At 38.0% G+C, this 13052-nt stretch overlaps 1 protein-coding gene across 6 annotated transcripts in view; it reads right to left on the bottom strand.

Moving 5' to 3' along the window:
• LOC123772452 (NFX1-type zinc finger-containing protein 1) overlaps positions 1-13052 on the bottom strand; it is a 41116-nt gene that overhangs the window by 22523 nt on the left and 5541 nt on the right. The window contains exons 1-3 of one of the 6 annotated variants that reach the window (XM_045765638.2): positions 11766-13027; positions 1583-4839; positions 745-828 (exon numbers count right to left, since the gene is read on the bottom strand). In XM_045765638.2, coding sequence (XP_045621594.2) covers positions 745-828; positions 1583-4823 — 3325 coding nt within the window. In that variant the 5' untranslated portion in view covers positions 4824-4839; positions 11766-13027. Of the gene's footprint in view, positions 1-744; positions 829-1582; positions 4840-11765; positions 13028-13052 lie in introns of those variants that run through there. The other 5 variants (XM_069326026.1, XM_045765632.2, XM_045765633.2 and 2 more) reach the window with 5 other exon arrangements.

Raw genomic sequence — 13052 nt, 5'->3', positions numbered from 1 at the left:
ATTAGGATTGTCACCAGCATTATTAAAGTTTGTCGTCTCAAAAACAAGTGATAACAAAATCATAGCATTAGTATTGTTTTGATATGGCAAGTGTCAGAATACAGTAATTACACTAGTGTTCAGATTAGCTCAATTTGTGTGACCTATGCAAGAGTGTAGATACACACAGCAGAAATGATCTCTGCTGTGTGTGGGCTGCATAGCAAATTGATGTGACACTCTTAATTAAAGTAAAGGATTCCTCTGTGTTGTACTAGTTGGCAAGTTGTAAATACACTTGTTAAACGTTACACAGATCTTTCTGTTACACCCGACTCTTGATAATATAGACTTGCCTAATTCATATGATCCCATGCTAGCACTTGTCAACTTTCAAACAAATTAATGTGAACCTTTACCATTCACCTGCACCTCATGCACAGGGTGAATGGCATGACCAACGTGACTCACAACCTATAGGTATGCCTCCGTCTTGAGTAGGCCACCCACTGAGGAGTCAGAACGCGACACAGAATACTTGGTAAAGCGAGGCCCACTGCTCTAGGCAATTTGTGAACACCTGACAGTTCTAGCTCAATCAAGGAAGTCTGCCATATGCACATCGGGCGACTGTTGTAAGCATAACGGTTGTGAAAAACAAGTAATCTCACAAAATCACAGTGAGATGGCTTCAGGGAGCCACCAAAGGAGGACTCCTAGAAATGTATGATGAAATATTAAAAGAAACCATGTAAATGTACTTACCAATCATAATTAAATGCTTGCAGTTGGCTGATAGTGATGTAATAACATGCGATTCCAGAACTTCGGCAGCTTCTTCAATAATTACTGAAATATTTAAATTTAAATTTGAAATTTATCCCATTTCCCAGCCTTCCCTTCCCTAACGGGAAGTGACAATTCCCATTGTTGGGGACAGGAATCTTGTACTTGTATTAAAGGTATAGGCTTGTATTAAAGTCAACCTCCCCCCCTATCGCACCCCATAGGCCAACCTACTGACCTTCCCCAGGATGCAACCCACAACAGTTGCTAAACTCCCAGGAACCTATCTCGGTGAACAGAAAAATAATGTGAAAGCAAACATGCTGAAATACTGTATTTCTACCTTGTCTAGGAACTGAACCCAGGATCTCTCGGTGACTAAGTGATGCACACATTCACTGCACCACGGCATTTGCAAAATAATTAAATACATCCAACCAGCAAGATATATAGCAATTTATAAATTAAAAATTAAACCCTTTTACAATGTACATGACAAGTGTAATAATAATAATAATAATAATAATGATGATTAGTAATGGTTATGTCTTCTCACAGACATAACATAGGACAAAAACCCACACTTATACATAAGTGTGAAAAGATTGTGTAAATTCCTTACATAAATTTCACATATACACAACTGTGGGATTTTACCCTAAATAATTATGATATTATATTTTTACAAATATTAGGAGTGATCGAGTATAATTTTTACATAGCAGGTATTTATATTTTCTATAAAGTAAATATCATGCAGTGTTTCAGTTGCAAATAAAGTCATCAGTTGATTCAATACTGAAGAAGCTGAACTTACCTACTGGAGGTGCAACAGCTTGCATGACACCATGATGCTGAGCTGCTGCTGTCGTTGTCATTCCAACAACTGATGATTCCTTCATGATGTCAATGTACCTTTGGTCCAAAACTTCCTTAAGTTCTAGAGATGTCTCTTTATATTTATCTTCAGCCTTAGATAGTCTAATTTTAAAGTTTTCTATTAGTACATCGAGCCATGACCTATACAGCTGCCAGCGTGAATTGAAGTCAAGTGTAAACAAATCCTCAATCTTGTCTCCTCTTGTAGCTTGAGGTACATTTTTCACAGCTAATCCTGCTTTCACCTTTGCTAGTCTACCAATATTTATGTTATAATTTATAAATGAAACAATATCTTTTGGTTCAGCTTCTAGTTTTTCTTCAAGTTCTTCAATTTTCACATAAAGACATTTAATTTTTAATGCATATTTAAGAAAGCTACTACCTTTAATCTTACCTTCTTGAACATCATTAAATAATTCCATTTTTCTGGATTGTTCCTCAAATCTGTTTAGTTCTTGAACATCCTTCATAAGGTCTACTTCCTCACAACTAATTTCAGGAAATTCCGAGACAGCATCAAAAAATTCGTTACAGTCATCAGAGTCACTGGTGCTAATGTCCAAAGCTGCCCCCATATCTTCAGGGGCAGGGCATACAGATGTATAATCTTGTTCAGCCGTAAGCCATCCAACTAGTCCACCGTGAAAATTTCCAATTTGACTTTGTAGGTGACATGGAATAATTCCACATGCTGTTAATTCCTCTAAACAAAGGATCCCCTTTGGCTCTATACATTCCATAATTGACACTTTCAAAGAGCGTATTTTACGTTCTAGGCCATCTAATTCTTTATGCAAATCACTGATGTTATAATTATTATGATACATTTCATATTTTTTTATTTTCAAAAGTGTGTTTACTTGGAACTTTTGAATTTTATCATTGTTTATTCTTGATCCAACTCTTACAATGTTTTCTGTGAAAGACATTATACCTTCTAAGAACTGATCCAGTGCATGATTGGTGAAACAAACTACCAGAATTGGTCCTGGGGAATACAAATTATTATGCAGGAGCAATTGAGCTATTTTAAGACCAATGAAGGTTTTACCCGTACCCGGAGGCCCTTGAATGATAACCAGTTCACGGGTGAGGGCATGTTTCAGAACTTTGCGCTGAGAAGTGTCCAATCCAAGATCAGATTCACTTGGCCACAATTCCAAGTCTTGTATTACTCTCACACTCTGAAGGTGAGACCAAGGGTAGTCAAGTGCATTACTGGGAGAGTCCTGTAATAATATCCTCCGGGTCCTGTAATTGTATCTAGATTTTTGAGGTTTCATTGCCTGCATCAAGCTTCCATCTTTTAGCACTCTCAGATCATATTTGACTTCATTTGTCAAGTAATCTGGAGGGTCAACATCAGTTTGAGTATGTACAAAATAAGACGAAAAAGGCAATTCTTCTCCACACATCTTTATCAGAGCAGTTAAGACATGCTTGTAAGCCAAAAAGAAAGCTCTAGACTCAATCATTACATATTCTTTGGAATAATCAAGTTCTGTGTTAGATTCAAATTTTACAGCAATTTTTCCCTGCTTCAAGTTCTTGCAGTCTGCATCAAAAATCGTAGCTATAATTATGGACTCAAAGTTATTCCAACTAAAGCATAACAAATTTCCAAACATAAAGCGCTTAGAATTAAGAGGACTAAACATTTTGGGAAGTTGGAATTGAACATAATGAATTAACTCCCTTTTCATTATGTCTGGTTTTAGGATCCTTACATTTCTATTTACCCAGACATCCAGGTTCTTGGACTGTGCATCTTTCCTATATGCAGTTACACCCTCACGTAGTGGTCTCATGAAGTCCTCTCTCAATAACCTAAACTGAACATCCAAATAGTGTCCACAACTTTCATATTTTCCTTTAGTTATATTTGGTCTCAACAATGAGCAGCCATAGCCATCCCAATCTTCCTTTGTTGGATATACAGATATTAAGACAAAATCTGTTGGTGGATTAAGTTTGAATATATTCAATTCATTAGGATGTCTGTAATTATTACTTTTAAAACCAAGCTTAACTTGTGACAGCATTTCTTGAAGACATTTATATCTTTCTAGAAGCTTAGGAGATAGCTTCAATACAGTTTGAGAAGCAATACAAGCATCAATCAAACTTGGAAACCTGTCTACAGCTGAATTAATCAATGCCTGGCTATACACTTCAAGCACAAGTGCCAAATTATCAAAAAATTTAAATGATGTTTCTGGATTCATTTTCTTTACTGTTAGAGTGAATGTACAAAGCTTGTTAACAAATCTTTCTTGTAAAGTTTCATAAAGAAGATGATAAAGTTTTTCTTTGTTAAGTTTAGTATTCACTGCATGGGCTAAAATACCAATCAGACTGAGTATTACATCATCTTTAATATCATCTTTGGAAACAATATCTTTCCAGCATGAAGGGTGCTGCAAAATCTCTAGTACAACTTCATTAGACTTGAGTTCATTTATGGATTTTAAATCCAGTGTATTTGGTTTGCTTTTCTCCAAACATGTATCATTACTAAGACTTTTAAGGGATCTTGTACCCTGTGTATGTGTACTTTCAGTCATTTTTGTACGGAATCTTGTACCTGGTGCACTAGATGCACTATTACTAAAGCTTTTATGGGACCTTGTATCCACAGTGCCATTGCTTATGCTTTTAAGAGTTCTTCTACCCAGTGTACTATGTGCACCATTAACGAGGCCTGTAAAGGATCCTGCACTCTGTACACTATTTGCACTGTATGGGTTACTCATACCTGAAAATGTTTTACCTCTACCATGTCTTTTGGACATAAATCTGCCTCTATTCATGACACTTGCATACTTGTCATTACTGTGGCAGTTGAAAGATCCTTTACTCGTAGCACTACCTGCATCATTGAGGCTTGTAAGGGATATTGTTTTACGTGCATTGTTACCAAGGCTTGTAAGGGATCTTGTACTCCGTACATCATTACAGAGACTTGTAAGGGATCCGGAACCTTCTTCTCGACCTGTACAGAACTGGTTTCCTTTACCTCTGTCATATCTTTTGGACATAAATTGGCCTTGGCTCAGGGTACTAGGATTCTTATCATTAATAAAAGATGCCCTAAGGATATTAGAACATTCTTCTTCTTTCCTGGATCTTGCCCTGCCAACTGGACCTTTTCTAGGGTATTGTCCTCTCGAGTTCATGTTTTACTTATCACTGCTGAAAGAAAGGTCAAACATTAATTTATCAAAAAATCAAAATACTGTACCACAAAATAAATTAAGGAAACCCATAAAATGCCAAATATCTGAACTAAGGAACTTATAAACATACCTATTACATTGACTAATGAGCTCATAAAATCCTAACTATTGTACATCTTCCAAGGAACCTTAAAAAAAAACTTGCAACAGATGAATGGTAACAGCATCATTTTTCAAAACATCTTGGCTTGTGTGTTTGCACATCTATAGGCCTATGCATGCAACAGATTACACACACGTTCTGAATTTTATACAATATATTATTATACTGTAATACTGTATATTTATTCAAAATGCAGAGAACGTGATCAGTGATCTAATACTGTAGTTGGTATATGCACGTTTTATTTATCCACAAATCATGAGCAATTCCCCCTTATAACTTAACATACAAAATATGTTCATGTTTGTAGGGCAGCTGCAGAGGCAGTTGCTGTTCTGCATAATGTCATCAATGCAGCATCAGAAAACTAAACCCTTATAATGGGGGACTTTAACAATGAGAAAATAGATCGAGTAAATCTAGCATCATAGGCAGGAGGAAATTTCTTACCCTGATACAGGACTCGTTTCTCATACATCATGTGGCAGAGCCTACTCAAGGTAACTGCATTCTAGATCTTGTGCACACTTTTGAAAAGGGCATGGCTGATCAAATTCTAGTAGGGAAAGGCTCAACCCTTCATTTGATCAGACTTTCCTAAGATGGATTACAATTATAGAAACTTCACATAAAGCTCCATGATGATATGTTTCTAGATTACCATCAAGGAGACTATCAAAGAAAGAGAGGAATGGCAAAAAAACACGGAGGGAGTCTCTAGGTGACCATGGCATGGAAGGATCATGGGACTATTTTTAAATTTAATTAAGGTCATCACTGAACTTGTTCAATTGTGTGCCAAAAAAGGAGAAAGAATAAAAAGGAAACTAGATGGACAACACAGGTAGTAAAAGGAGCTTTGGTAACCAAGTGGAACCTTTGGAGAAAGTATAAATCCACAATGATCAAAGATTATGATATATATAAAAGGGCATTAAATACAGCCACTCAGGAAATCAGATCAGTTAAAAGAAACTACAAAAAAAAACTTGCCCAAAACATATGATACAGCCATTCTATGCTTATATAAGTAAAACAAAAAAAAGAACTGTAGGACCCTCAAAGGATGAGACTAAGTTATGATGAATAAAAGAGCAGTAAGCACTCTGAACAAATACTTTACATCAGTGCTCACCCTAGAAAGATTAGACTACATTCCACTCACCTCCTTCAAACAAATATTTGAAGTTGATGAAGAGAACGAATTAAGGAATATATCCATAGCATGTGACATCAGAAAGAGCACTGGCAAGCCAAAACACTCAAAAAGCCCCATGTGTAGATGGAATTCAATCCTAAGTATTAAAGGAACTGGCAGATGAACTTTGCCTACTGCTGAAATTCCTTTTCTGAAAATCTCTGGACCAAGCAACAGTTCCCCTAGATTGGAAATATGCAAATGTCACCCCAATTTTCAAAAACAGCAAAGAGCTCAACAGAAAACTACCAGCTAAGCATCTCGCATCTGCAGGCTCATGGAAGCAATCCTAAGGGAGGGAATCGTCCACCATTTGTGAGCAATCTTGTAAAATCAAGTCAACATGGATTTGCTAAAAATAAGAGCCTGCCTTACAAACCTCACATTTTTGGAAACTATAACCAGCTACTCAAAGGACTTGTGGTGGTAGATGTAGTATACATGGACATTGCTAAAACTTTTGGTAAGGTACCACATGAAAAACTAGCAAGGAAATTACAGGTACATGGAATAAATTTTGGTCCCAACCCTATGTTGGCACTTTCTTGTCATATACATCAATGACAAGAATATTACCTGAATTTACCTGATAAAATGAATTACAAACCACATCATCAAATTTGCAGATAATATTAAGACTTAAGGTAAAGTGGGGAGTGAATATGATATTAAGGCCTTACAAACAGATCTTTTGTGAATTCCACAAAAAGGTCGGAAGACTGGGGGAATGCTCTTCAATATCGAAGAATTTAAGACATTGACTGGATCCATGTCACAACTTCCAAATTAACACTACCTTGCACCAGAATAATGATAAAAAGTACCATTGAGTTAAGAGTCCATCATTCAGTGAGAAAGTTACACAAGTGGGAGCAGTACTATTAAAAAAAACAAAAAAAAAAAAAAAACAATTTGGGGGAGGTGTATCTAGATAATTTCTTCAAAATGCCAATGTAACACGAACAAGAAGCAACAGTTTCAAGATCAACAAGTGACAATGTTGGCTTGAAAACATTTTGTCCACCTACAAGGTTATATACGTATGGAACCACCTACCCGCCGAAGCCATAAATGCGAAAACGGCTCAATTTCAAAATCCAGCTAGATAAAATTTGAAAAAAATGTGGGGGTGGGGGAGGCACCAGGGATATCTTTGAAGCTGCAGGCTTCTTGTCCTTGTCGAGGCCACATGAGATGGAGGCCCTTTGATAAATTCATTCGCAGTCGGCAATAAAACGTGTAAGGCAGCCTAGTGCTATACTCAAATAGTTCAAGATTACCTAGTCTGAATTGTGATTGCACACCACACCAACCCCCTGACGGTAGAGGTACTGTCACACGGAAGTCACACACATGATTATATCGCCCTGCATTTGAACACGAAACAAACTTGTTCAATACACGTCTTTGTACAGGTTACTTATTCCGGTTTCCTTTGACAATTGCATATTTTCATATTATTAAGCTTTTATATGAAGGTATATCTATATGTATGGCAATGGCTTTTGATATTTTACAGATCGCTAATAACTGTGGCGTGCGTTTGTGCCTGCCCGCCCGCCTGGTGTGACCGGACGGGCGTGCGTGCGTGCCTGCCTGCCTGGTGTGAGCGAGCGAGCGTGAGTGCGTGCGTGTGTGCCTGATGTGAGGAGTGAGTGAGCCTGCCTGCCTGTTGTGAGCGTGCAAGCATGCCTGCCTGCCTGTTGAAAGCGTGCGACCATGCCTGAATCAAGCCATGCGAGAACGTGGGACAGAAATCATACATACGAACTATATATTTATTTGTACACAATTTTCCATAGGATGAGTAGGGTTTAAACCACTGAGTATATAAAAGGGTTAATACCACCAACGAAAATTCGCAATAGCGCATTCCTAAGCGTTACAGTAATGTTTAAAATAAAACAAATCTAATATACAGTATATATTATAGTTGTGTGTATCGTTTGCTCTAGGGGTAATTAAGCTGTTTTGGTTGTAATAATTATTTCTATTTAAACCCATTGTCAGGCTATACTCGCCCATGAGCAGAGGTAAACTATTAAAATACATTCAAGCTGGAGATGCAGGCAGGAATAAAAGGGAAGGTACTCCAGAGGATAGAGAGAGTTCCTAAGCAACAGAAGACAGCGGGTCACTGAGGGAGGGGGGCGAGGTATCAGTAGCGAGACGGCACCATTGACTCCCACAGGGTTCAGTCCTTTGACCTATCCTGTTTCCGATATATGTAAACGATCTCCCAAAGGGAATAGACTCTTTTATACTATATATTTACTAATATATGCACATTGAATAGACTATGTTTGCTAATGATGCACAAATTATGAGGAGGATTAAGACTGAGGAAGATAGCAAGACGCTACAAGATGACCTAGACAAACTCAAGGAATGGTCCAACAAATGGTTAATAAAGTTCAACCCAAGTAAATGTAAGGTAATAAAACTAGGTGGAGGGAACAAGAGGCCAGGGGCCAGATTCACAAGGCAATTATGCAGGTACTTACGAACGTGCACATCTTTCCTCAATCTTTAACGGCTTTGGTTACATTTATTAAACAGTTTACAAGGATGAAAACTTTCCAATCAACTGTTATTGTTATAAACAGCCTCCTGGTGCTTCGGAGCTCATTAACTGTTTAATAATTCTAATCAAAGCCGCCAAAGATTGAGGAAAGATAGACAGGTTTGCAAGTGCTTGCATAACTGCTTCGTGAATCTGGCCCCAGATACAGAGTACCGAAAGGGAGATGTCTTGCACAAATAAGAGAAAGATCTAGCAATTGATATCACACCGAACCCGTCTCCTGAAACCCACATCAAAAGAATATCATCAGCGACGTATGCGAGGCTGGCCTACATCAGAACTGTCTTTAGAAACTTGTGTAGTAAGTCATTTAGAACCTTGTACAGTATATAACATGGGCAAGACCACTCCTGGAGTATGCAGCTCAAGCACCGACTTCATACCTTGTCAAGCATAAGATGAAGCTGAAAAAGGTTCAAAGGTATGTCACAAAACTAGTCCCAGAACCAAGCAGTATGAGGAAAGGCTGCGTGAATTGCACCTCACGCGGCTGGAAGACATGATAACCAAGGGAATTGAAAGGATAGATAAGGATATTATTTAGTATGGGTGGTACTCGCAAAACGGAGCACAAGGAAGGTGGGAGGAGGGAAGGTGTAGATAGAAACCAAGTACACAAATGAGCCACAGAAACACTTAGAAAGAACTATTTCAATAGCAGTAGTTAAATGGAATGTATTGGGAAGTGATGTGGTGGAGGCAGACTCCATAAACAGATTCAAATGTAGATATGACAGCTCAGGAACCATGTGCACTAGTAGATTGATAGTTGAGAGGTGAGACCAAAGAGCTGATGGGCTGCCGAAAAGGTATTTTTCCAAGTATTATTATTATTATTTTGATTAGGTTAGGTGTTTGTGTTCTGTTGGCAATTATTTGCATTTGCAATACGGGTGAAACATTTAACAACCCGTCATCAGACCAAGTCTATTCCATCCAGTGGCCGACCCTAAAGACGCATTCATAAATTTTTACATGCTGTTCATTCAATACAGGAATTTTCTCATATATAAATTAATATATTATATTACCATATTGTACATATTTATGCACTGGTTAGGTGTTTAGGTTCTATTGGCGATTATTTGTACAGGTATTTGTAATACGTGGGTGAAGCATTTACAGCGTTGTGGTTCGAACAAAAGTCGTCAGTGAAGCATTTGTTCCGGAAGTGTACGAACGTCATCAGTTGAGAGTCGTGTGTGAACCGTTTTTCAATCATAAACAGGGGGGTTTGGCGGGTGCATGGAATCACTTTTGGCTTTGTTTGGAGGACGGGCTGGCTGGACGTTCAAACCTTCCTCTAACAGCGCTTTGCTGACCACCTCTGCTCGAATCACAACTAAATGCTTCACCCACGTACTTCTAATACAAATAGTCGCCAACAGAACCTAAACACCTAGCCTATGCCTGACTATATATAGAATTTTAACGAATTACGTTAATTTATAAACGCGAACAAACAAAATTGTAATAATGTACACAGTAAGGTAAAATCGTTGCACGTCTTGGACGAGGGCGGCTACATTAACGAACCTGGCCTGAGGACAGGTTGGTGGTTTTCCATTCATAAACACGGGATTTGGCGGGTAGATTAACAAGCACTTGGCATATCCTTTATGAAACGTGATGTTTTAGAGGCGCTTCGAACATCAGAAGAGTGAAGTTAATCATGTATAGTGTTTTTTCATTCATAAACAGAGGAAGTTGCTGGCTTCATAAGCGCTAGCCAATAGTTTTGAAGATAGGCTGTTAAAGACGACCCGAGCCCTACCTTTGACATGGTCAACTGGGTTAAGTACACGTTTCAGAGCCAAGGAGTATATAGGAAACCTCAAAAATGCATAATAAAACACATGTCTGGGTCCAAGCGAAACTTATTTGGGACAAAAGATTTCTATCAATTATAATGTAGAAAATGTTTAAAATAGTAACAAAAATGTAAATTTCCCCCGCGTACAAAAATGTAAAATCATAAAGCGTTCCCTTTAAGGTGGCAACTGTTTATCATGGAAGCATTTATTGATAGGATAATAAATAATTTTTTATAATTAAAATGAACCAGAAAAATCGCAGACGAATCTTAAATTCAGAGAAAAAGACGGCCAAACTAAATAACAAAACCCAAAACGAGGCAAATCCACGTGGAAATAAGATAATTTACTGCTGCCCCTACAACGAAAAAATAAAAAGGGCATCTAGTAGTGATGTTAACCAAATTTAATAGGGATTTTTCCATCTAATCACAATATTTTAAAACTAAAATATCTTTCCCAGAAACATTCTAGTGAAACTATACTAAACGGCCTGAAGAAAACACTCAAACAGCATAAGCGTCACACAACCACAAGAGAATATATCTAATAACAGGAAAACAAAATACACACATGACATACCATACCAGTTTCCTGTATTAAGCAACTGACAGCAATGTAACCTGTGGTAGCTTCCGGGACCTGTCATGAGTTGTCACAAAATTTATGGCTCAAATATACGGCATAAATATAAGAGGCTAGTTCAATGGACTTAATGGACAATTAGACTTATGGCTAGCTCAATTAAGCAAATATGGCTAGTCCGGGATTGGTTATGCGTGACGCTTACCACTAAAAATCCGGACTACATACTGTATATGCAATATTCAGATGCAAGCATATGCAGTGAGACTGCGGTATTTGAAGCCCAACCAACGCATTTTTACTTTGAATCGAACCACGTACCCGTGACAAGTATGACGTCACATGCTGTTCTGGAAGTCGCCAGATATTTTTTACAACTGCCTATTTAAGATAACCTAATCCAAGACAAACAACCTATTAAATGCAGACGACGCATCGATAGATGTATTGCATTTAGAATAAGAATCACAGCTACACATATCTAGTGTTCCAAGATAACACTTAAGCTTTAATTATACTAGTTTCTATACAAACCATTGAGGACTAAGTGTAACAACCCCTTCAATTATTTTATATATCATAAAAGTGTTGCACTTACCTCTCTTAGGACATCCGGCCGACAGTTGTTGACGTACATCCACTGGTCTCAAATTCTATACGAGATAGGGACCTGCTCGATATGTCTGTGATACAAATAACTCCAGACTTCCTAACCCGTCACACCTCTGTAGACTACTGAGGTAGACTGAGTCATGGGCAGTTATCGAGCGGACAGGAATCCGTTCTTGGCTCACCCGACGTGAAACGAACCTGTCCAGCAGCAATATACGAACTCGGCAGCAATATACGTACTGAAATCACTTTTACATTGTAAGTGATATACTTCTACCTTATGTCGGAGAGATGATTACTGACCGATAACTCTTGTGGACCACTTATTGTGAGGCAAAATAGATACTACAGAATTGTAGTGTCTATTATAAATACTGTAACATAATTGGAATTTCAGAATGTCATTTGTATGGATAGCCTTTACATACGTATTTTCCAGCATAATGATATGGACAAGCTAAAGATAATTGTAATAAAAGCGGAAGTTAAGCTAGATTTTGGTATTACAATGTGTTGTCAAAATCACATTTTTTTCAGGAATAAATAAATGCTGACAGTGGAGCAATCACTGACTCTCAAAGGACAGAAAGCACTAGTACAGTATATATAATTATTATAATATGTTTAGAACCGAGTACAATATGTACGGACAGCACAAAACATTCATGATAGACCATGTGACTTTGTAATTGCCGGAATTAGGCTGGGATATCGATACGTACAGGTGTTTGCAGGTAATCACCTAACAGCAGCTCGCCAATTGTAAACTATGTGAAAGAGAGCTGTGAGAGACACCCCATATTTGTGACTGGCCTGCTGCTATCAATGATTTTTGATCAAATGGTATAATATACTTTAAGCTCTGTAACTTACTTCATAAACTTATGAGTATTGGAAGATATTCTTGTGATCTACCCAGAATTTGCTAATGTAAGCTAGTATACTAGTCTCGCATCTCGTGTAACCATCATGTGAGACAGATATTTAATAGTTCCTCTTGTCGGGGACAGGAAGCCTTTTTATGTATACACAAAGGCTTGTATCGAGGTTAGGTTCCTTACCCTCAAGGTCGACCTATTGACTCTTCCCCAGGATGCAACCCCAAACAACCGTTGTCTACCTCCTGGGTACCCCATTTACCACTTCGTGAACAGACGCATTAGGTGAAAGGAAAGGTGCCCAACAATTTGTCTTGCCTTTAAATCGAACACGGGATCCACAATTGCGAGTCGAGAACGAAACCAACTGTGCTACGAGAACCTCATTGAGGGGG

Source organism: Procambarus clarkii, chromosome 17, assembly GCF_040958095.1.
Source record: "Procambarus clarkii isolate CNS0578487 chromosome 17, FALCON_Pclarkii_2.0, whole genome shotgun sequence".
NCBI lineage: Eukaryota > Metazoa > Arthropoda > Malacostraca > Decapoda > Cambaridae > Procambarus > Procambarus clarkii.
The sequence above is the reverse complement of the archived record's forward strand: the minus strand, read 5'-3'. Positions and strand labels throughout refer to the sequence as shown.